Here is a 23,876-nt window from a genome sequence, read left to right on the forward strand (position 1 = left end):
TTAATCTTTTACTTTTATGGATTCTGCCTTAAGATCATGCCTAAAAGTTTTATTGTACTGAAAGATTATATAAATAATAATCCATTTATTTTCCTTGAGCACTTTATGGTTTCAATTTTAAAGTTTAAATCTATGGTCTATATGAACTTTACTTTTAATGTAGTGTGTGAGGTAGGGATCAGACTTGAAATTTTTTTCTCCCCTAGATTATTAGTAAGCTGAGTAATGCGGATTTGTTTCAGAGATTTCTATTTTGTTCCATTGTTGATTTTGTCAATGTTACCTGAACCTTTACAACCCTTTCCATTATGATAGTATTATTGTAAACCAAGTTCCTTCTACCCTATTCCCATTATTATTATTTTAAGACAATGTCTATGTATTTCACTGTTCTTCCAGATGAACTATAAAATGATTTTTAAAGATCAGGTTCAAATAAGAATTCCAAAGATTTTCACTGGAATTTCATTGCATGTAAATATTAATTTCAGGAGAATGTATGCCTTTACTTTGTCTCACCCAAGAATATTGTATATAATAGCTTTTAAAAGTGGAAGGAACCAGCCAGGATGTCGTAGACTTAAAAACCCAGTTATCCTTGAGTGGATTCGGAGTCCTACCGAGTAGAAGCACCCTCTATAGGGCTTTCAGTGGGTGAGTTTTTTGGGAAATAGATTGCCAGGCCTTTCTTCTGAGATACCCACCAGGCTCTTATGGTTCTGCATATGAAGAGGGCCCTTTGTTCTGAAGCTGCTTAGCTTCAGCAGTAGATTGGCAATTCCAATGTGGTCCCATGTTGGATGTGAGCCGTGACCCTTCTTAGCCTCTTAATTGTTGTTATTGTTATGTGCTGTTGAGTTGGTTCTGACTCATAATGACCCTATATAGGGTTTCCGAGGCTGTAAATCTTTGCAGGAGCAGAAAACCTCATCTTTCTCCTGCAAAATGACTGGGTGGGCTTGAACTGCCGTACTTGTGGTTCAAAGTCCAGTATTTATCCTACAGAGCCACTACGCTCCGCAGCTTCTGAATAGCCTCTGTTATTCAAGTTCTCAGTTAGATGGCTAATTGAGGCCTAACAAGCATCAACTAATAGAGAAGTCTGGTTTGTGTGGACTGCCCACCTGCCTGTTGTGTGGTCTGCTGGTTCCCGTGTGGGGGCTGGTGGTCTCTGGGTCAAGCTCAACGGCAGTTTCTGAGAACTCAATTACTACTGACTCCTGAGCAAGATGCAGTCAGTATGTGTCTCTCAGAAAAGAAAGAGACCTCTTAACAAAATGCCAATGATGATGGTATTGCAATTATACCCTGTTCCTACCGGGTCTGCCATGGTAGTGAGAGGATTCTTAGCTTATCAACCACAAATTGGTACATTCTTTAAGGGCAGGCACTGTCTTCTTTACCTTTGTCTTTCCAGCTCCTTAATTACACAGGATTGTTACTGCCTGTTAAAGTAATAAATGCAGGTATCAGGGGAAGATGGATATAGTCTGGTCTAATCTTGGCATGGAGCCCCTGGGTGGTACAAACAGTTAATAATGTGCTTGGCTGCTAACCAAAGGTTGGAGGTTCAAGTCCACTCAGGTGCCTTGGATGAAAGGCCTTGCGATTGTCTTCCCCAAAGCACAGTCATTGAAAACCCTATGAAGCGCAATTCTATTCTGACACACATGGGGTGATCTCCGTGAGTTGGAGTCGACTTGCCAGCAACTGTTTTCACCTTGACACATTGCAGAGGGTTTTCCACCCAAGACTGGTGACCAGGAATGAATCATGTGACAGACCCTAGGATTCTAGAGGAACCTTGGCCTTCAAGTCCTCTCTCCTCAGCGCCATAGTGAGCATTGGAAACAGAGGCGGGCTTTGTTGGCCAGGATCTAGTGTGAGCTGAGTTGGGCTGTATTTCTGTCAAACAAGATTACTGTCTGTAATCAGCCCTAACCAAATCTGACAAGGAATATCAACACTAGAATAATATCTTCCTTCCCCAGAAATTGGTTCTGATGATATTTAACGGTGTGGCACATGTGCTGCTGACATCTTTAATGTATGGGCTATAAAATGCCTTGGCTTTGAATAAGTGCACCTGAGCCATAACCTCTGCGCTCTGCCTTGTGAGGCACATTTATCTTGTGGGCAGTGGCAGTAAGGAGATTGTTTTAGGATCTATAACTGGTGAGCAAAATTCCCACTTATTCTGTGATCTTCAGAATAGCAGGAGTTGTGAAGACAGAACCTATCTGGTCTTAGATTTGTGGTGGTCTGTCTAAGAGGCAAAATAATTTTAGGATCTCTTTTTTTATATGTAAGTTCAAAAGTACATGCACACATTAAATGAAGAGTCTTGTTTTGGGAGGCCCCAAGACCACCTAATCATTCACTGATTCATTAGAAGGGCTCAGAATGTAGATGGACTTACTTGTAGCTAAGATTTAGCAGTGTCCCAGTATAAGCATACCCAGCTGTGTCTGTAAGGGGACAAGACACAGATGGAGTCAGGAGAGATCCATTTGCAGACTTCCTGTCCTCACCCAGTGCTGTGAAAGGTCACATAGAGCTCACCCTCCCTCCAGCAGTGAAAATGTAGCAGCATGTGTTTGATATTTCTGCCCAGAGATGCTTGTTAGAGACTCAGATTATAGAGTTTCCTAGATTTTAGGGTTGTCTAGCAACCGCCAAAATTCTTGACTTCCAAAAGGAAAGTAGGTGTTCACCATAAATCCCATTGTTTGCGGAAACAGCCTAGGCACAGTGAAACAACCTTATCAGTTAGTAATGGAAGGAAAATGCTGAAAGTCAAGTTCTTAGCTGCCAGCCAGGGTCCAGCCCTGTAAGCAGGTCCTTCCAAAAATAGCAGCCTCAGGCTGTTTTATAAAAGTCTAGCAAACCATTTTCAGAATAAATAAATCCAATGGGAAATTATGGTCTATTCAATAAATCTTCCTGTTTCTTTGCTGATATCTTCTCATTTGTCTGAACATGATTTGTCCCTTGTATGAAAGGTAAGCACAGATTTGCATGGGCTTGCTTGGCATGTAACGTAATGGAATGAAGCAGCTGTATGTCATTCTAAGAAGAAAATGTTAGGAGTTTGTACTGGGCAAAATATATAAAGATCCTTGTAATTGTGAGGTCTTTGCTATTGTAGGGTAATGCCATTTCTTTAGAGTCTAGAAACAAGTTACCTAATGTCTGTCTGGAATTCCATTTTTAAGTAACTGCAGATGAGAGAGGGCTTGAAGCTAAATGTCATGGATTGTTTTTTAGTACATGTGCCTCTCTGGCATGTGCCTTTCCCGCAAAGTTCTTAAGCGCAATACACCAAATTGAAGAACATCTTCCAGTTTTTCAGCTTTGGTGTCTATCTTGTTCATTTATCAGGTCAGAGCAAAAATCTCTTGTTTAGATAGTGCTGGTTTTCTTCAAGGGACTCTTGTGGCCCAATGGCTAAGCTCTTGGCTTTGAAATGAAAAGTCAATGGTTGGAACCCACCAGCTACTCCGTAAGAGAAAGACACGGAGTCTGCTTCTGCAAAGATTGCAGCCTTAGGAAGCCTCCGGGGGCAGCTCTGCTCTGCCCTATAGGGGTCATTCTGAGTCGAAATTGACTCGAGGGCATTGGGTTATATTTTCTATCAGAAAGAAAGAATTTAGATGGGGTTCAGTCAGCAATTCACAGAAATGCTGCTCTTTGGGGAAACATGTTTTTAAAGTATAAAACCAGAATCTTAGCAACTTTGAATAACCAATTTTGGCACTAACCAACCTTCCCACAACACTCTCTCCTTCTCTACTGGGCTCACAGAATTACATGGATTACATGCAATGACCACACAGAACTCACAAGACAATACTCATGATTATGGAGTTTACTAGGGAAGTGAAGAGTTTTCAAGTCACGATCAGAAATGTCTAGGATACAGTTATTTCAGCCAGGCACACCTTTCTTTGGTCCTTGGCCTCTCAGCCATTTGTCCCCTTGGTGTCTGCCCTTTTGATTTCTCTTGGTCTCTGCCCTGAGGCAGCATCACCATCAAACCCTTACTAATTACAAAAGGCTCTAGTTCATGGGTCAGCAGACCTAGCTACCTTGATTAAATGCCTGGAGACACCCCACTCCGCAAGCAAACCTCCTGGCCGAGGGCATCTAGCTTTACTGGCTCCACAGGCGAGAAACCCTCCGATATGTCTCCTGCTCTGGTTCTTGGTTCTGCTACCACCACTCCTCTGCTACTCTTCTAATGTCACAGCTCACAGTGTACAGGGATCTCAGGGTCCAAAGGACACACTCCACTCCTGGCTCTATTTTCTTGATGGTAGTGAGATCTCCCATTCTTTCTTTTCAGTTGGCTCATATTCAGCCGGATGGCGAAATTGAACAAAGCCCTCATTAGAAATCAAAGTTTTTATAATCGTAATTAACCCTGTAAGCAGTCACTCACAACTGAATCATATCCTATCAGCATCTTCCCCCACCTTCTCTACCCAGGCCCACCAGGAAAATAGGAAATACGCCCAGTCTGCAAATCGTTTGGTGGGAGTTACAAAGATTATGGCTAAAATATTCAGATCAAGAAAACCACTTATCACAGACTTTTTACCTTTTTTGTTTAGTAATTAAAAAAAAAATCAGTGATTTACCCAAGGGTCACTTAGTTATGCTTCCTTAGTTTCTGTTAATCTTGGCAAATCGCTTATCTTTTTTTAGTCTTTCCTAACATTGACTTTTATGTAGTGTCCAGGCTGATTGTCCTGCAGAAATGATCAGAATCTGAGTTTATTTAGTGGTTTTCTCAGGATTGCAATCTAGTTAGCTGTTCTTAGAAGACTAGCTCATTGATGCAGTTATGTACTTTAGAAATGTGCATCAGGAGGCATGTTGTTCCACCCTGAGTGAAGTTATCACTTGGTTAACTACATCTCCATGATGAAGGTACATTTCCCCCATTTTGGGTTCTAAAATACTGTCTGTCCCTCACTAAAATGAAGCCAGGCTTCTAGGTTGATTCCATGCCTGGAGCCAGGACAGTACATGATCAGTCTGGAACACATTGTACATTTAAAGACGAAAGGGCTAATAGATACACCAATGAGGTCATGTTTCTTAAAAAGTCAAAGAAGCCAGCTTTAAGGGCCTCCCACGGGCCTTATTTTGAGCAATTTGAACGTCAAAAGGAGTAAGGACAATATTGGATTATTTACACATGAAACTTATAAAAATTCCATAAGTCCATCATGATACTCAGAAAACAAACAAACAAAAAGGGAACAAGGCCAAGCCAACTAAAAATGTAGACGCAACCCCCGATGCAATAGCTAATTCAAATAAGGGTCATCTGTGCATGCCAAAACCACTGGGTGAAAGAAAGGTTGTGGGAAACCAGCTATCCATATCCATATGCTTTTAAAGCATCGTCATCAAATCCATCAATCCAATTACAGAAATTGGTGTTTGAACTTAGCACATCATACACATTTTCCCAAGGTTCATAATGTTCATAACACTCCAACCCTCAGAATGTGGCTGCATATCTCCACGTATGCACTCAACACACCGCATTTCGTCAACTTTCCTCTTAGCCCAGCTACTGTGCTGGCTGCTGGAGGATCAAGTGTTAGTTGCAGAAGAACAGGGTCCCTGTTCTAGAGGATTCTTCAGGTAGTATCACAGTCCACTGAATTTTGGGGAGACAACTTTCCGAGAATGTGACGAAAGCTGTGGCCTCACTTCCTGAAAAACTGCACAAACATATCATTTTGAATGTCGTTATATGGTGTTCCAAACCTCACAGTCCCCTTCATCCCTCTTATCCTTGGACTTTCCTCTAGGAGTCCTCAGAGCCCAGTCTGGCAAGCGCTCATCTCCATTTCTCAGGATTATGGCTGTTGTTGGGTGCCTATGTACAACACAACGGACCACTGTGGGGTCCTGCACCAACCTCACAGTCGTTGCATTGCTGTGGCCATTGTGCCAGTCCATCTCGTTGAGGGTCTTCCTCTTTTTTGCTGACTCTCTACTTTACCAGGCATGATGTCTTTCTCCAGTGACTAATCCCTCATGATAACATGTCTAAAGTATGTGAAACGAAGTCTCGCCATTCTCACTTCTGAAGAGCCTTTTGTATATACTTTTTTCCAAAACAGATTTGTTCATTCTTCTGGCTATCATTAGGATAAACATCATCCACACAGTGGCCCCAGTTGGTATCCCATGAGTAAGCAAGCTCAGATTGCTTCTCTCTTACCTTACCCCCTGTTGCATAGTCCTCAGGCCTTAGAGATGCCTGTTGTTGGAATTCATTTCCACTTGTATTTTCTGCCAGGCCTCAAGGGAGTATCACCAACCCGCAGAGTGTGGTATGCACTAAGTTTAAGTACAGTTCTTCTATTTTCTTGTTGAGGTGTAATCTTGCTCTTTTGTGCATCCATTTCTTTATAAAAAGGGGACAGTAATGAAGTGTGGTGCTGTAGGATAAGCACTGGACTGCTAACCGCAAGGCTGGTGCTTCAAACCCACCAGCCACTCCTTGGAAACCCTGTACAGGGTCGATATGAGCCAGAACTGACTCGAAGACACTTAACAACACAGAAGTAATGAAGATGACATTGTTTTTGCTACATGCAAAGGGCCTGGTCCACTGTAAGAACTTACATGGGAATTATTAGTCTTTTATTATTATTATATTGACTTTACCTTAGTTCAGATCTCCTTCATCTCTAGCCTCCTAATTGGCCTCAATGCCTTCTGCTTTCCCCCTCGCAATCCATACCCCACACTGCTGTCAGAATGGTCTTCTGTATTCTCTGGGAACTGACACCCCTCATAGGTTCCCTCGGCCTATGGGATGAAATGCTCAGGAAGCCATCCGGAGCAGCCTGCGGGCCTGCAACTCCCCAGAGGGTTTTATACCTTTGCCTCAGCTTGTGCTGCTTCCTTGGCTGTTGACAAACATTCTGGAATCAGTGAGCTAGCAGAACAGCAGCAATTTGTGCCTTGTTAGGATACTAGTTCACAAGAACATTGCTGATGTGGGTATCAGAGATGGAGAGAGAGCCTTTCCATTGTTGGTGCTAGCTGCCACCGAAACCACCCTTACTCATAGCGACTCCATGTACTACAGAGCAAGTCACTGCCCAGTCTCGATGCTCAGCTACAGGTTGGAGCACTGTGATCCATAAGGTTTTCATTAGCTGATTTTCAGAAGATCGCCAAGCCTTTTTTCCTACTCCATCTAAACTAAAACGCCGGTTCAGCATTGTTTTAGCTGTTAAGTGTTGTCGAATCAATTCCAACCCATAGTGACCTTGTATAGGGTTTCTGAGGAGTGACTGGTGAGCTTGAACTGCCAACCTTGCAGTTCAAGCCGACTTTGTGGTCCAGTGCGTTAATCCACAGCACCACCCCAGGACTCCTCTATATCTGTGCCACCCATTATGTAATTCAGGAGCTATTTGATTTAGGGCATGCCCTACATGGATAATGGGTCCATTAGCATAGCAAAGAAAACCTTGTCCCCAAAGTGATCAGAACCACAGGTGTGTGTTTGTGTGTGTATGTGTGTGTGAGGGGGGCTAGGATCCCAACACATACCTAGTGGGGGACAGAATGCAACCTAGAACATTGGGTCATGTTGGCCTGGTCTCCAATCGGAAACGTCAAGACTTTCCTTCTCGGAGTTGCCGTGAGGAGCAATTGAGGTGAGGCTTTGTAACTTTGAATGGATATAAAAATACTCCTGTGCCCCCCTGTCTGTTACATTTCAAGCATAACAGGAGGAAACAAAGATTTTTTTTTTTTTTTTTTTGCTTTCTCCTAAACATATTCTATTAAACATCTTTTAAAATCATTTCCCCTGTGATGTTTGACTTCAACTCCATAGGCTTTTGAAGTATTGTTGATAAATCACATTTGAGCACACCTCCGCTTAGGATTAAATGGAAGTTAAAAGGTGCCCTTGGTTGATCAAACTTCGCCTCCTTGTTGTTGATGAGGTGCCAGCCGGGAATGGAGTTAATAGCAATATACACTGCTGTGCTTTTTATGCCCCTCCTGATTGTATTTGACAGTTTGCTATAAATGCAAAACACATTCAGCACATGTGAACTTTTGATTCCATTGCTCTTCTATTTTATGGCTTCCGGGGGCCCTTTGAGAATGAAGGCAGTATAGTGGCAACACTGTTTTGGGGAAAAACTGCGTGCATGGAAGCCTGTTTGAAAACATGCTTTTTCACCTGAAATGGATTTTGAGATAAAGTATTGTAAGAGCTCACACATGCTGAGAATCCTAACTATACCATTTAACATTTTTACATTCAGACTGATTTCTTTCCATTAATGGGAAAGAAATGCTTTAACGGCCACCTTGAGGTAACATAAAAGGTGGGATCAATGAGGCATTATCCTTTCCCTGGTGCCTTGGGATATATATTTTCTCACATTAGGAATTTGCTAGAAGCCAAGAGTATTTGGGACAAACATGATTAAGTCTAGCCTTTTGTTTGTCTAAGAACCACAGCTCCACTATGGCAGTCTGGTAGTTGTTGTTGTCGTTAGGTGCCATCGAGTCGGTATCGACCCATAGCGACCGTATGCACAACAGAAGGAAACACTGCCCGATCCTGGGCCAACTTCACTACTGTTGCCACGCTTGAGTCCATCGATGCTGCCTGCCACTTGGCCAGTCCATCTCATTGGGGGTCTTCCTCTTTTTCTCTGTCCCCCACCTTAGCAAACATGATCTCCTTCCCCAGCGACTGGTCCTTCCCGACAATATGTCCGAAGTAGGAGAGACGCAGTTTGGCCATCTTGGCTTCTAAGGAGCACTCTGGCTGCACTTCTTCCAAAACGGATCTATTGGTTCTTCTGGCAGCCCATGGCACTTTCAATATTCTCTTCCAAAAGAGAGCCGTGCCCATGTGTTGCTGCTGGTGATTTTGATTTATAAGAAATTGTACTGAGAAAAATCTTTGAGAGAAAGCTTCTACTATTTGAGAGGTACATGCAAATGTGAGAAATATTTGCTGTGATATTAATTAAATGTAGATACTCAGGCCTTTAAAAATATCTGTATTTCTGGATGTGGCAAGGAGGACCATTGCATGGTGATTGTGAGTCATTTATTTGTAAATCAGCCCCTCTGTCTTAGTTATCTGTTGTTGCTGTTAGGTGGTGCCTTTGAGCCCGTTCTGACTCCGCAGCAGAACAAAATACGGCCTGGTGCTACACCATCATCCCAATTGTTAGATTTGAGCCCATTGCTGCTGCCACCGCACCAGTCCTTCTCGTTGGGGATCTATTTTGCTAACCCTTCATTTTACCCTTCTCCCGAGACTGGTCCCTCCTGAGAGCATGTCCGAGGTATGAGAGACGAAGTCTCGCCATCCTGGGTTCTAAGGAGCATTCTGGCTGCACTTCTTCCAAGACAGATTTGTTTATTGTTCTGGCAGGCCAGGGTTCTTTGAACATTCTTCTTCAGCACCCTAATTCAAATGCATCCATTCTTCTCTGGTCTTCCTTATTATTCATTGTCCAACTTCCACATGCATACAAAGCAGCATGTCTAGTGCTGCTGTAACAGATATACCACAAGTGGATGGCTGTAACTAACAGAAGTTCATTCTCTCACAGTTTGGGAGGCTAGAAGTGTGAATTCAGAGCACCAGCTCTGGCGAAAGGCCCTTGCCTCCTTTCGGTATCTGTAGGCCCAGTGTTCCTTGGAGAGCTCCATGTCTCTTGACATCAATCAGTCTTTTCCTGCATCTAGGAGCTTCACGGTGCAGGGACGTCAGGTGCAAAGGATGTACTCCACTCCTGGCGTTTCTTTCTTGGTGGCAGTGGGTCTCTCTGAGTTCTGCTGAACTGTTTTAGCTCTTTGATATGTCAGAAGAGATTGACTGAAGATCTAACTTAATCCTGTAGATTGCCTCTGGTCTCATTAACATCCTAGAAGGGAGGATTTACAACACATAGGATAATGACATCAGATCACAGCTAATCACATCAGCCATTATATTAGCTCTCATCATGGGAGGGGGAACTACTACGTCTTAACTGCTAAACCATTGAGAATCCTGGTCCAGGAAATTGACACATAACCCTAATCAGAGCGAAACACCCTCCCATAAAGCTTTCTGCAATGATGGAAATCTTTGACACCATCCAGTTTGACAAATACTCGCTACATATGACTGCTGTGCAACTTTGACCGGAGTGAGGGAGAATGGAATGGCAGCTTTTAGTTCACTTTCAGTGATTTAAATGGAGATAGGCACTATGGCTTGTGCCTACCATATTGGACAGTGCAGTTGTAAATCTTTCCCCTCTTTACTAATGTATTCTGCTGCTTCGTACAGTGGAACATGGAAGACCCCTCCTAGCTGATAACTTATCCCAATGAAAAAACTGTGTGTATACATGGAGAATACTTTAAAAAACACTCATTTGAATCTACCCAGTAGCTCCTTGGGATAAAGACCTGGCAATCTGTAAAGATTGTAAAGATTGTTGTTGTTAAATGACGTGAAGTTGGTTCCGGCTCATAGCAACCCTGTATAGTAGGGTTTCCCAGCAGCAGCTGGTGGGTTTGAATCACTGACTTTGTAGCTAGCAGTTCAGTGTTTTATCCTATAGCATCACACCAGGACTCCTTTGTAAAGATTACAACTGAGAAACTGCTTTGTCATGTGGGAGTCTGTTCTGTCACATGGGTTCACTGTGGGTCAGAATCCACTCCACTGTGCCCAACAGCAACGAGTCTTAAGATGTGAGTGAAAATGCATGCACAGATAAGTCTGTCCCATGTGAAGCACAAACGAACCCTCAGGTTGTATGCAGCACAGAGCAGCCACACATACAGCAGGGGTCACTGCTGTCTGCTTGCAGACCACGAGACACATTTCGTTTGTAGTGGAGTTCTTTGGTCTGTGATGAATGCCTTCTAATTTGGTTTAGAAGCAGTGCCTACTTTGCCAAGTCTGTTCTTTTTATTGCTCTTCCTCCTGGCCTCTGAACACACGCAAGGGGACAGCAAGATAGTCTGGGAAAAGTGGAATGAAAAGAAAATGGAATTTTTCCGTAAGTATTTGAAGCCCCTTCTTATGAAAGGAACTTGGCGAGCCTGTGAATTTACCTTGGAGATGACGAAACTGAAGCTGAACCTCACTTTATCAGACGTAACATGGGCTTTTTTCATGGGATGGCTGAGTTTGGGGCAGACAGCCACCAGATCGGAAATGAGCACCAAGAGTTTTACATCGGTGCACCCTGAGTCCGCTGGCTAACGTTGGCAAGGAATTACACCTGACACAGGAAACCCATTTAGGAAAGCCTGCGCTTCGCGGTTTTCATTGGCTCTTTTCATTGCTTTGGCCTTCTGAGGTGATAACATGTCAGGAATATGTGACTCCACAGCTAACAACAGCCTCTAGTTTTAGAGTTTTCCGGGCACTTTTATAGATTTCCTTTTGGTTAGGTTGTTGGGTGTTTTCACCCCTTTTTTCTAGATGAGGTATAGGAGACCCTAGAGTCAAGTGACTTGACCAAAGACTGTGCTTGGTATTAGCTGCTGTGGTGACCCCATCCACTGGGGGATTCACGGAAGTCGATGGCCAGGCTTTTCTTCATAGTCCATCTTAGTCTGCATGCTCCTCTGAAACCTGCCCAGCATCATAGCAACACACAGCCTCCACTGACAGATGGTGCTGCTCACGGTGTGTACTGACTGAGGATCAAATCCATAGGAGGCCAGAAATTTACTGCTGAGCCACCATTGCCCTCTGCCCAAAGGACCATGGCTAACAGTAGTTCCACCAGAGGCATAAGAGGAAGATGGGAGCCCACTCTCCCTCTCCCTGGGTTTAGAGGGAGGGAAGGGAGTGTATGTAAAATCTGACCCCTGAAGACACTGAGTGTCCTTGACCTTTTGGCATTTCCCAGAGTCAATGCCCTTGAATATGCTTCCAGGGACCCTGGTGCCCCACTACAGCACAGCTTGGACACGAGCTTGGGAGCCTGGGTTAGTGCTGCGGGGAATGCTCTTGACTTTCATTTCCTTTCAGTTAGGGAGTTCAGTGTGACTTCCCAAGTCCCCATCTTTTGCCAATTCTATGAAGGAGCTCTGGTAGCGTAGTGTTCACGAAGAATCAGGCTGCAAACCTCAAGGTCAGCAGTTTGAAACTGCCAGTTGTTCTGCGGGAGAAAGATGAGGCTTTCTGCTCCCATAAAGATTTACAGCCCCAGAAACCCTGTACAGGGTCACTATGAGTCAGAACCGACTCCACAGCACATAACTGCCAACCACCATCATGACACAAAAGGAGTCCTGGTGTGACGCTGGACTGTACCACAAGGTTGGCAGTTGAAACCTACTAGCCACTCCTTAGACACCCTATACAAGGTTGCTATGAGTCAGAACCAAGTCAACAACACTTCACTACGGCACCAACATGACACAATCTGTTGCATAGAGCCAGGAAGGATCTGCATTTGAGTAGTGAGATTGTTGATGTTGGTAAGTGCCTTCTAGTTCTAGTTGATTCGAACTCATAACGACGCTGTACAGGGTTTCCGAGAAGCTCCTGGTGGGTTTGAACCACTGACCGTGTGGTTTGAAGTCCAGTGCTTATCCTACTGCGCCACACCAGGAGTGAGAGTAATAAAGATATATCAACTTTTTTGACTAATTTTTTTGTTTCTTTTAAGACATTCTTCAGTCATTCTTATGTTTTCTTTATTGAAACATCTCCTTTTGTAACAGGAGAAGTGATTTTTCTGGAGGTAAAATCTAACCAGATTGGTTTTAAAGATAGGTTGACTTAACTGTTTATTTTAAGTATTTTGTCTTTTCTGTCAGTTTTTCATCTTTTAACTCTCCTCTTAGTACTGTAACCTCCAGCTCCTTTTCTGGTATTCTGTCCAAAAGCCAGGAAGGAGAGGCAAGTGTCGGTCCAAACCAAAAAACATAAATCGCCTTTTATCATTTTGCTGATTTATTGTTAGTCAATATGTTCTGAGTAAATCTTTGTTTTCTTCTCTCTCAACATAGAGGTTTTCCAATTGTTCCCTCTCCCATCTGATTAAAAAAAAAAAAAAAAAGGAGGGGTGGGGATTTCACTTGTTATGGATTTAAGAGTTTTATGGCTACAAATCTCAGTCAAGGTTGGGGATAGTAAGGCATAAAACAACCTCCTGGCAGTGCTAAAGAATTCTGGCCAGTGCTGTGGAATCGATCCACTTGCCGATCTATTCGGAGCTAGGAAAGCGGAATCCCACACTGAGCCCATGGCTAAAGTGAAAGTAGAATTCCACAGCTATCTCTTGGGGAACGTGGATTCGTAAGGGAACCCAGTAGTGTGACACATATTTCAATAATCAGACTAATTTTGAATGTGCCATGTGACCCTGGAGGTAGTCAGAGCATCCGTAGATTTTTAATTTAAAACAGCATACTCGTGCAGATTATTTTGTAAATCTTTGAACCTATGAGAGTGTGTATTGAGATGAAAACTTCTGGGCTGCTGACCCATTAATCATAATGAAAACGTGATCTGAAGAAGACAGGATTTCAATGTAAGGTTAGAGAATTCACTAACTTTTTTCCTTCTGTGCACTTCTGACTGTTTCCTGGGTCTTGGTCCTAACGACCACCAAGTTTGAGCTCCCTGAGTTTTCTGACCATTAGTTGACTGGCTCCCCCACAGCAGAGGAGCTTCAGTGGTCCTCAGAAACAAAGGCAAAATACAACCACCGAAGAAAAGGCTAGTGTTTGACTAACAGCGTAAGGGATGTAGAGTGATATCCACTGTTCTCTAGCCCTTTCATGTTGTCAAAAGCAACATCTGTCATCAGAAGGATGAAAACTGAAAGTACTCTGAATAGACAGGTATTATTTTATGCTGTTATTGCACTTGGAGCAAATTGAGATGAGGAAAATTAGGACTAAGTGATGCTCAGCTTTAAGTGGATTCAAATGTAGGTGCGAGTGTGATGAAAACTCACCACTTCTGTCAGTGTGTCATATTGTGGTGATTTGTGTGTTGCTGTGATGTTGAAAGCTATGCCACCAGGGTTTTAAATACCAGCAGGGTCACCCATGATGGACTCATTTCATCAGGGCTTCCAGACTAAGGCAAACTAGGAAGAAGGAGAGGCAGATCACTTCTGAATGGTTAGCCATTGAAAACCTTGTGAATAGCAGAGAAGCACTGTCAGATACAGTGCCAGAAGATGAGCCCCTCAGGTTGGAAGGCACTCAAAATACGACTGGGGAAGAGCTGCCTCCTCGAAGTAGAGTTGACCATAATGGCGTGAATGGAGTTAAACTTTCTAGACCGTCATTTGCCGATGTGACACAACTCAAAATAAGAAGAAACAACTACAAGCATCCTTTAATAATCAGAATGTGCAATGTACAAAGTATGAATCTAGGAAAATTGGAAATGGTCAAAAATGAAATGGAACACATGAAGATTGGTATCCTACACATTAGTGAGCTAAAATGGACTGGTATTGGCAATTTTGAATCAATTATATGGTTTACTATGCTGGAAATGACAAATTGAAGAACATTTCAAATCTATCTTGAAGTACAGTGCTGTCTGTAATGGGATATCCATATGCCTACAAGGAAGGCCAGTAAATACCACTATTATTCATATTTATGCACCAACCACTAAAGCCAGTGATGATGAACTTGAAGAATTCTGCCAACCTCTTCAGTCTGAAAATGATCAAACACGTACTCAAGACATACTGATAATTACTGGTGATTGGAATGAGAAAGTTGGAAACAAAGAGGAAGAGTCAGTAGTTGAAAAATACGGCCTTGGTGATAGAAATGATGCTGGCAATCACATGATAGAATTTTGCAAAAACATGTTCATTGCAAATACCTTTTTAAAACAACATGAAAGACAACTATGGAGTGGATCTCATTAGCTGAAATACACAGGAATCAAATAGACTACATCTGTGGAAAGAGACAGTGGAAAAGCTCAATATTATCAGCCTCAATAAAACCAGGGACCATCTATGAAGCAGATCATCAACTGCTCCTATGCAAGTTCAGGCTGAAGATAAAGAAAACGAAAACAAGTTAGTGAGAGCCAACATAAGACCTTGAATGTATCCCACCTGAATTTAGAGATCATCTCAAGAACAGATTTGATGCATTAGACACTAATGACCAAAGATCAGAAGAGCTGTGGGATGATATCAAGAACATCATACAGAAAGAAAACAAAAGGTCATTAAAAAGACAGGAAAGAAAGAAAAGGCCAAAATGGATGTCAGAAGAGGCTCTGAAACTTGCTCTCCAGCATAGAGATGTTAAAGCAAATGACAGAAATGAGCAGGTAAAAGAACTGAACAGAAAGTTTCAAAGGGCAGCTCAAGAAGACAAAATCAGTTATTATAATGAAATGTGCAAAGGCCTGGAGTTAAAAACCCAAAACAAAGAACACACTCAGCATTTCCCAAGCTGAGAGAACTGAAGAAAACAAATTAAATTCTTGACTTGCAATATTGAAAGATTCTGTGGATAAAATAGTGAATGGTACAGAGAACATCAAAAGAAGATGAAGGAATGCACTGTACCAAAAAGAAATGATCGATGTTCACCCATTTCAAGAGGTAACATATGCTAAAGAACCGACGGTCCTGAAGGAAGAAAACCAAACTGCTCTGAAAGCACTGGTGAAAAACAAGGCTTCAGGAATTGATGGAATACAAATGAAAATAGTTCAACAAACTTACTCAGTGCTGGAGGTGCTCACTTATCTAGGCTAAGAAAATTTGAAAGACCTGACCAACAGGTTGGAAGAGATTCATATTTATGTCTGTTCCAGAGCAGTGACCCAGTGGAATGTGGACATCATTGAACAATATCATTAATATTACATACAAGTAACAAAATTTTGCTGAAGATAATTTAAAAATGGTTGCAATAGTACATCGACAGGAAAGTGCCAGAAATTCATTCCAGATTCAGATTCAGATTCAGATCTGGAACTAGGGATGCCATTGCTGACATTATATGGATCTTGGCTGAAAGCTGAGAATAACAGAAAGATATTTCTTAAGCTTTATTGACCATGCTAAGGGTTTTGACTGTGTGGATTATGACAACCTGTAGATAACATTGGGAAGAATGGGTATTCCAGAACACTTCATTGTGCTCATGAGGAACCTGTAGATAGACCAAGAGGCAGTTGTTAGACTAGAACAAGGGGAGACTGTATGATTTAAAATCAGGAAAGGTGTATGCCAAGGTTGCATCCTTTCAGCATACTTATTTAACTTGACGATGAGAAAATATCCAGGAACCTGGATTATATGAAGAAGAATGTGACGTCAGGATTACAGGAAGACTCATTAACAACATGCCATATGCAGATGATACAATCTTGCTTGTTGGAAGTAAATAGGACTTAAAATACTGGAAAGATCAAAGACTACAGCCTTCAGTATGGATTGCACTTCAATGTAAAGAAAGTAAAAATCCTCACCACTAGACCAGTAAATAACATCATGATAAATGGAGAAAATATTGACGTTGTCAAAGTCTTTATTTTGCTTGGATTCACAATCAACCCTCATGGAAGCAGTAGTCAAGAAATCAAAAGAAATATTGCACTAGGCGTATCTGCTGCAAAAGACCTTTAAAGTGTTCAGGAGAAAAGAGATCAGTTTGAGGACTAAGGGGCATTTGACCCATGTATGGCATTTTCATTGAGATGTACTCCATACCGAAGGCAGTGCTCTTTGATCTTCATCAATAAATGTTTTAAGTCTTCTTCACTTTCAGCAAGCAAGGTTGTATCATCTGCATGTCGCAGGTAGTTAATAAGTCTTCCTCCATTCCTGATGCCACATTTTTCTTCATCTAACCCAGCTTCTTCGGTATGGATTGCATCTCAATGTAAAGAAAACAAAAATCCTCATGACCACTGGCCCAATAAACAACATTCTTATCAATGGGGAAAGATTGAAGTTGTCAAATACTTCATTTTTCTTGGATCAACCATCAATACTTATGGAAGCAGCAGTCAAGAAATCAAATGACGTATTGCATTAGGCAAATCTGCTGCACAAGACCTTTTTAAAGTGTTGAAGAGCAAAGATGTCAGCTTGAGGACTAAGGTGTGCCTGACCCAAGCCATGGTATTTTCAATAACCTCCTATGTATGCGAAAGCTGGACAGTGAATAAGGAAGATCATAGAATAATTGATGCATTTGAGTTATGATTTTGAAGGAGAATACTGAAAGTTCCATGGGCTGCTAAAAGAACCAACAGATCTGTGTTGGAAGAAATACAGGCAGAGTACTCCTTGGAGGCCAAGATGGCCAAACTTCATTTCTCCTACTTCAAACATATTGTCAGGTGGAACCAGTCGCTGGAGAAGGATATCATGTTTGGTAAGGTGGAGGGTCAGAGAAAAAGAGGAAGACCTCCAATGAGATGGATTGGCCAAGTAGCAGCATTGATGGACTCAAGCGTGGCAACAATAGTGAGGTTGGCCCAAGATCGGGCAGTGTTTCATTCTGTTGTGCATAGAATAGGGTCTCTATGAGTCAGTACCGACTTGATGGCACCTAACAACAACAACAAATGGCATTTTCAATCACCTCTTATGCATGTGAAAGTTGGACAATGATTAAGGAAGATGGTAGAAGAAACAATGCATTTGAATAAGAATATTAAAAAATACCATGGACAGCCAGAAGAACAAACAAATCTATCTTGGAAGATATATTCTTTAGAAGCTAGGATGCAAGAGTGTCTCTTGTTCTTTGGACGTGCTATCAGGAGGGACCAATCCCTGGATAAGGTTTTTACCAAGGACATCATTCTTGGTAAAATGGAGGGTCAGGAAAAATGAGGAAGACCCCCTTAATGAGACAGATTAACACAGTGCCAGTAACAATGGGCTCAAACATAAAAACAATTGTGAGGATGGTGTAAGAACTCGCAGTGTTTTGTTCTGTTGTGCATGTTGTTGTTATTAAGTGCCATCAAGTCAGTTCCAACCCCCTGTATTGTGAATCCAATCTACTTGAGGGCACCGAACAATAACAACATAATGAGAGTAGATGTAAATGGGTCCATCAGCTCTGACTTGCATTTTAAATCAATTTGTTGATTGAGCACCTCTAATAGAAAGTAAATGACAAGTAAGGGAAGGCTGGAGAGCAATATGCTTTTGAGGCTTTAGTGGTCTTCAGAAGGTTATTAGTTTACATGTAAATTGAAATGCTTTTGTACATTTTTAGAGTAAGTCACTTCTTATTGAAATGTAAGGAAGCCATGAATTCCTCTAGAAAAAGAAGGAGGTCTTTGTGTGTGGTTGGATTAACTTCTCCTTGGAGTGATTTTTGTTGCTAATTAAGTGCCATTGAGCCAGTTCTGACTCATAGTGACCCTATGAGTTTTCACAGAGCGACTGATTAGTGGATTTGAACCTCTGTCCTTGTAGTTAGCAGTCCAGAGTTGATCCTACAGAGCCGTTCCAGGACTCAGAAATGAAGAATATTCCTTAATATTTTCCTAAGTGGGGTTAATTATGGAAAGTGTTTGGGATTGTAAAGAGGATAATTGTCTGGTTTTTTTGGCTTAAACATTTTTTATACCTTGCTAAATTAGTTCCTCTTTTGATCTAGTGATAGATACAGCGATGCCAGTGATGACAGCTTTTCAGAACCAAGGTTAGCTGAGTTGGAAATACAATGAAATGGATTCCTGTAATAACAGGGACTGCCTGAGACGGTAATGCTGGATTTTTAAGGTTTTGTTGGTTGTACAGACAAGCTTTCATCTTGTGTGTAGGAGGAAGCGCTATAGGAGGCCTTGCAGGGTCCTGCTCCCTCAAGATGCTTTCTTAGTTAGCAGGAGCGACTTGACAACATTGGATGCACAGGTGGCCTTTGGGGGAAATGGAGTGTACCTGAGGCCAGGAATAAATATATAAGTAAATCGATAAATGCATACTCAGAGGCTATAGTGGTCAAAGTTATCACAGTCTAGGACATTTTCTGTAAAGGACCAGATAGTAACTTATTTGAGACTTTGCGTGCCAGACGGTCTCTGTGGTAGGGAGCTCCTCCACTCTACCTTTGGAGCGGCCATATAGACAAACTGATAAGGATAGGCATGGCTGCGTTCCAGTGAAACTTTATTTACAGAAACAACTTGGTCTAGGTCACTCTTAGGAAAGACTTGCTTGAATTTGTAGAAAATGAAACAGTATTTTAAGGAGTTCCAAGTGCTCAGCTTGGTTTCTAAGGGGGGCTGATTTACTCCACAGTTCTAATGTGCTTGAGGAATGTAGTCTGGATAGCTTCAGCACATTTATACTAGTGGTGGATATTGACTGGGGTTAACTCAAGGCTTTGAATTGGATGAGCTGCTCCTTAGTGGGGAGGCAGCTTTTTGAGAATTGGTAGAGTGTGGGATGTCTTCCGATTGCACTCAGGGCCAGAGTCTTCCCATTTACCAGAGAAGAAGCCAGTCAAACATGGGGAGCTTCAGGGCAAACAAAAATGATGAAGAGGTTAGCTGAAGATATGGTACAGACTTGTGTGATTCATTTTTGGAGGTTGCTAATACTTACATTCTTTTTCTGTTTTTATTTCTTTCAGTCTGTGAAATGATTGACGTCAAGATGAAGAAACAATCTGAAGAAATCATTTATAGAATCACTCTGATTATTCAATGAAGATGGATGGAAAATCTTAAAGGAAATCGAATGAATAATACCTACTTCCACAAATGAGAATCAAAGGGGTTGATTTTGTTTCCCTCCAGCGATGATCTTGATTGTCACAAATTCCAATGATTGATTAAAATTTTCCTAATAACCTCACGGTTGAGAGAGAGTGTTCATGTTTTGTCCTATGTATCCACATGGTAAGGTGGTGAGCAAGGCCCCTGGGAGCTGAGGCTGCGTGGTGTTGAGGTGGGGGGCAGGGGTGGGGGGGAGCAGGTCAAGTACTGTAGCGAACTGAGTGAGCAATGACTCATCCTGTTGCCTGCAATGGAACTGCAGGTCAGGGTTATGTTAGTTTTTCACCTTGTTTACTCCCTTTTCCAGCTAAAAGCAAAATTAAACAGGTCCCAAACTAGGGGTGGCAAGTAAGGCCTTTACTTCAGGGATAAAATGTAAGAAACACCAAAACACTTGGGAGTCAAGATCATAAACACACACACACCACAGTTTTCCTTTCAAAAATCTTTATTGAGGAATAATTCACATCAGGTAAATTTACCAGTTTTAAGCGGACATTGTAATTAATCTGTCATTCCCCCTCCCTCCTATCCCTCGTCTTTGTCTCTAGACTTTACCAGGTATTTCCTAGAGGTGAGATCACACAGTATTTGCCCCTATGTGACTGACTTATTTCATTCAACATAAGGTTTCCAGGTTGATTCAAGACATAGCATGTATGAAAACTTCATGTCTCTTTATAGACAACTAGTATTCCATTGTATGTGTGGAAGCCCATTTTGTTTTTCCATTCATCTGTTGATGGACGCCTAGGCTGCATCTTTTGGCTACTGTGAATAGTGCTAAGGAACATGGGTGCATATGAATCTTACTGAGTCACTGCTTTGAATTCTCTTAGTGCTACACCTAGGAGAGGAATTGATGGGTACTATGGCTCTGATAGCGTAGTGGTTACGAATCAGACTGCAAACCTCAAGGTCAGCAGTTCAAAACTGCCAGCTGTTCTGCGGGAGAAAGATGAGGCTTTCTGCTCCTGTAAAGATTTACAGCCTTGGAAACCCTGTACAGGGTTGCTATGAGTCAGAATCAACTCCACGGCACATAACCAACCAACCAACGATGGTAGCGTAGTGGTTACAAGTTGGGCTGCTAACCTCAAGGTCAGCAGTTCGAAACTACCAGCTATTCCACAGGAGAAAGATGAGGCTTTCTGCTCCCATAAAGATTTGCAGCCTTGGAAACCCTGTACAGGGTCGCTATGGGTTGGAACCAACTCCACAGCACATAACCACCGCCACCAAGGCAGTTCTATGAGAAGCTGCCAAACTACATTCCTACCAGCCTTTGGATTTCTCCATATTCTCAATGAACATTTTTTTATTTCCAATTTTCTTTTGGCTTGTAATTATTTATTCTGGGGGAGTAGGTAGATTAAGGGGTGAGGGTTAGGGTTGGGACCATGGCTAGATCTAGGCTAGGCCTACGACTTTGTTTATTGTTAGGGTCATGGTTAGGACTAGGGTTAATTTTAAGGATAAAGGTTGGGCTAGGGCTAAGGCTTAATCTAGTATTTAGGGTTACAGTTAGGTTTCTTTTTGCTTATTTACTTTTTCTTGAAACCGATTTGATTTCCTCTCCATTTGGAGGTTCTGTAATTATATTATTCCCTCTTTTTACTCTGTTTTGTTTTTTTTTTTGTTGGTGTTGCGATGGTACCTCTGGTTTTCTGTTTTCAGTCTTATAGGTCTGTTTTACCCACTAATCGCTCCTCAGAAAACCCTATACAAGGTTGCTGTGAGTTGGAACCCACTCAGCAGTACTTGACAACAACAGCAACATAGGGCCCTGGTGGCACTGTAGGATAAGCATGAGATTACTAACCATAAAGTCAGCAGTTCAAACCCACCAGCTGTCCCAAGGGAGGAAAATGACACTGTCTGCTTCCATATAGATTTATAGCCTTGGAAATCCCATAGAGAGTCAAAATTAACTTGATGACAGTGGTTGTAGTAATTCTATGCTTAATTGTTTAAGAATGATCAATAATCGCTTTGTCTTTGGTTCTTGTGCTATTAAATAGAAATACCACAAGTGGCCGGTTTTAAAGAACCGAAACGTATTTTCGCACAGTTCAGGAAGCTCGAAGTCTTCCTGAAGGGGGAAGGCTCTCTGTATCCACTCTGATGACCTACTACTGCAGGGACTGGCCCCTCCTAATAACAAGTCTGGTCATCTTGGCTTCTAAGGAGCATTCTGACTGTACTTCTTCCATGACAGATTGGTTTGTTCTTCTGGTAGTTCATTGTACTTTCAATATTCTTTCCACGGGTATCGGGTTTAGATTTACAACACATATTTGGGGGTACAATTCAATCCATAACAATCATAATGCAATTATTTAAAAATAAAAATTAATAGAAAACAACTCAGTGGCATGGAGGGGATTGTAATCATTGCAATGAAATGTGAAATACGATAGGATGAATGCAAAGTTGATGCTCTCCCATGTAAACTATCACTCAATTCACAAACAAAACTTAAAAAACAAAACAACAGCAACAACAAACTCACAGTGAAGAAGACATTAAAATTTAAAATAACTGTAAGGATCCAAATGTGTCCCTCCCTCACCTCCTCCAGTCCTGGTCCAGTTGCACAACATTCTTCCTCATTTTCCCAGAGATACGTGCTTTTTGATACTAATTTAAACACTTTAACTGCTCAGTAAAAAAAAAAAAAAATTCGTGATGGTTTTACCTCTTCTCTGATGCTCTAAGGTGTTAGCACATTATTTTATTTTGTAAGATGCTACAGAAAATTTCTCTACCAGGCACATGCAGAAATGAAATGAATAAATCTGGTAAACAGAAATATTAAAAAGCTTCAGGGCTCCACTTGAGAAAATTACAACTTGCAGATCAAAAGAGGCTCCAAGTGAAAAGCCCACAAGGTAGGTTAAAAACTGGAATGGGTCTCACGTAGCGAGACCGCCAGCACAGAGGGGCTACTTTCAAGTCACAAAGGGGAAGTTTTCCAGTTTAATGATTACACTCGCTAAAGTCACTTACCACCGAGTGCTTTTGCTGCAGGCTCATGATGAATATAAACAGCACCCGGAGGAAGGCCATGTAAGAAACTATAAACAAATCTCTGGTGTTGCCTCAGTTTACTTTTGGAGACTAACCTCCCTTGAACTTGCAGTCCACCGAAGCCTTGGATGGTGGTAGTGTGACAGCTTAGAATACTGGAGTGGCAGTGTAAACTGAATACATGGAGAGTGAGTACAAAACCCCTTCACTCAATGCATGCGCCCAAGCAGGAGCCAGGCAGGGTGCTGCGTACTGAGGCTACAGTGGTGAGCAGTTTGCCTACTTAGACATGACTAGCCACTGGGGAAGCCAGGTTGGTAAAGAAATCTATCGATGCATTTGAATTACGCTATTGGTGAAAAATATTGAATCTACCATGACTGCCGGAACGCACACAATCTGTCTTGAAAGAAGTGTAGCTAGAATCAGTGGCATTACTAGGGTTCGTGTCACCCAGTTTGGTAACTTAAGGTGTTACCCTTATACACCTCTACTACACCCCAAGCCTTGGACTTACCTCTTCCCATACCAGAACATATAGAATAATCCTTAGTAAGGTTTATTATCAATTTTAATCATCAAATAATGTGATAGAGTTGTAAATTGCTCAAATGTGGTATTTTTTAGATTATGTGAACGCTAACAAAATTGTATTGTAAAATCTTTCTACCTTGAATTACAATATTATTTAGTTACAACATGAGCTTTGAAAAGTTTTCTCCTTTACCTTTAATTGCTACTTCATTCCCCAAACAATTATTGGTATAGGTTCATAAATGCTAATTACCACAATATTGTTGCCAAAACATCGGAAAAATGGACAAAATCAGTGACTATAAAAACAATAAACCCAAACCCACTCAGTTGAGTGTGACTCATAGCCACGCTGTGTTTCCGAGGTTTCCGAGGCTATAAATCTTTACAGGAGCAGAACGCTTCATTTTCCTCTTGTGGAGCAGCGGATGGGTTGATCTTGTGGTAAGCAGTCCAGTGCTGACAAAAACGCTTATTTTTGTTGTTGTTGTTAGGTACTGTAGAGTTGGTTCTGACTCATAGTTATCCTATA

General features: G+C 41.8%; 1 protein-coding gene across 1 annotated transcript in view; it reads left to right on the forward strand.

The window, feature by feature from the left end:
* The window catches only part of CTPS2 (CTP synthase 2), a 100,934-nt gene extending 82,171 nt beyond the window's left edge, over positions 1–18,763 (forward strand). The window contains exon 17 of the mRNA XM_006835605.1: positions 18,658–18,763. Coding sequence (XP_006835668.1) covers positions 18,658–18,727 — 70 coding nt within the window. The 3' untranslated portion in view covers positions 18,728–18,763. The remainder of the gene's footprint in view (positions 1–18,657) is intronic.
* Positions 18,764–23,876: the final 5,113 nt, after the last annotated feature.

This window comes from Chrysochloris asiatica, unplaced genomic scaffold, assembly GCF_000296735.1.
Source record: "Chrysochloris asiatica unplaced genomic scaffold, ChrAsi1.0 scaffold00018, whole genome shotgun sequence".
NCBI lineage: Eukaryota > Metazoa > Chordata > Mammalia > Afrosoricida > Chrysochloridae > Chrysochloris > Chrysochloris asiatica.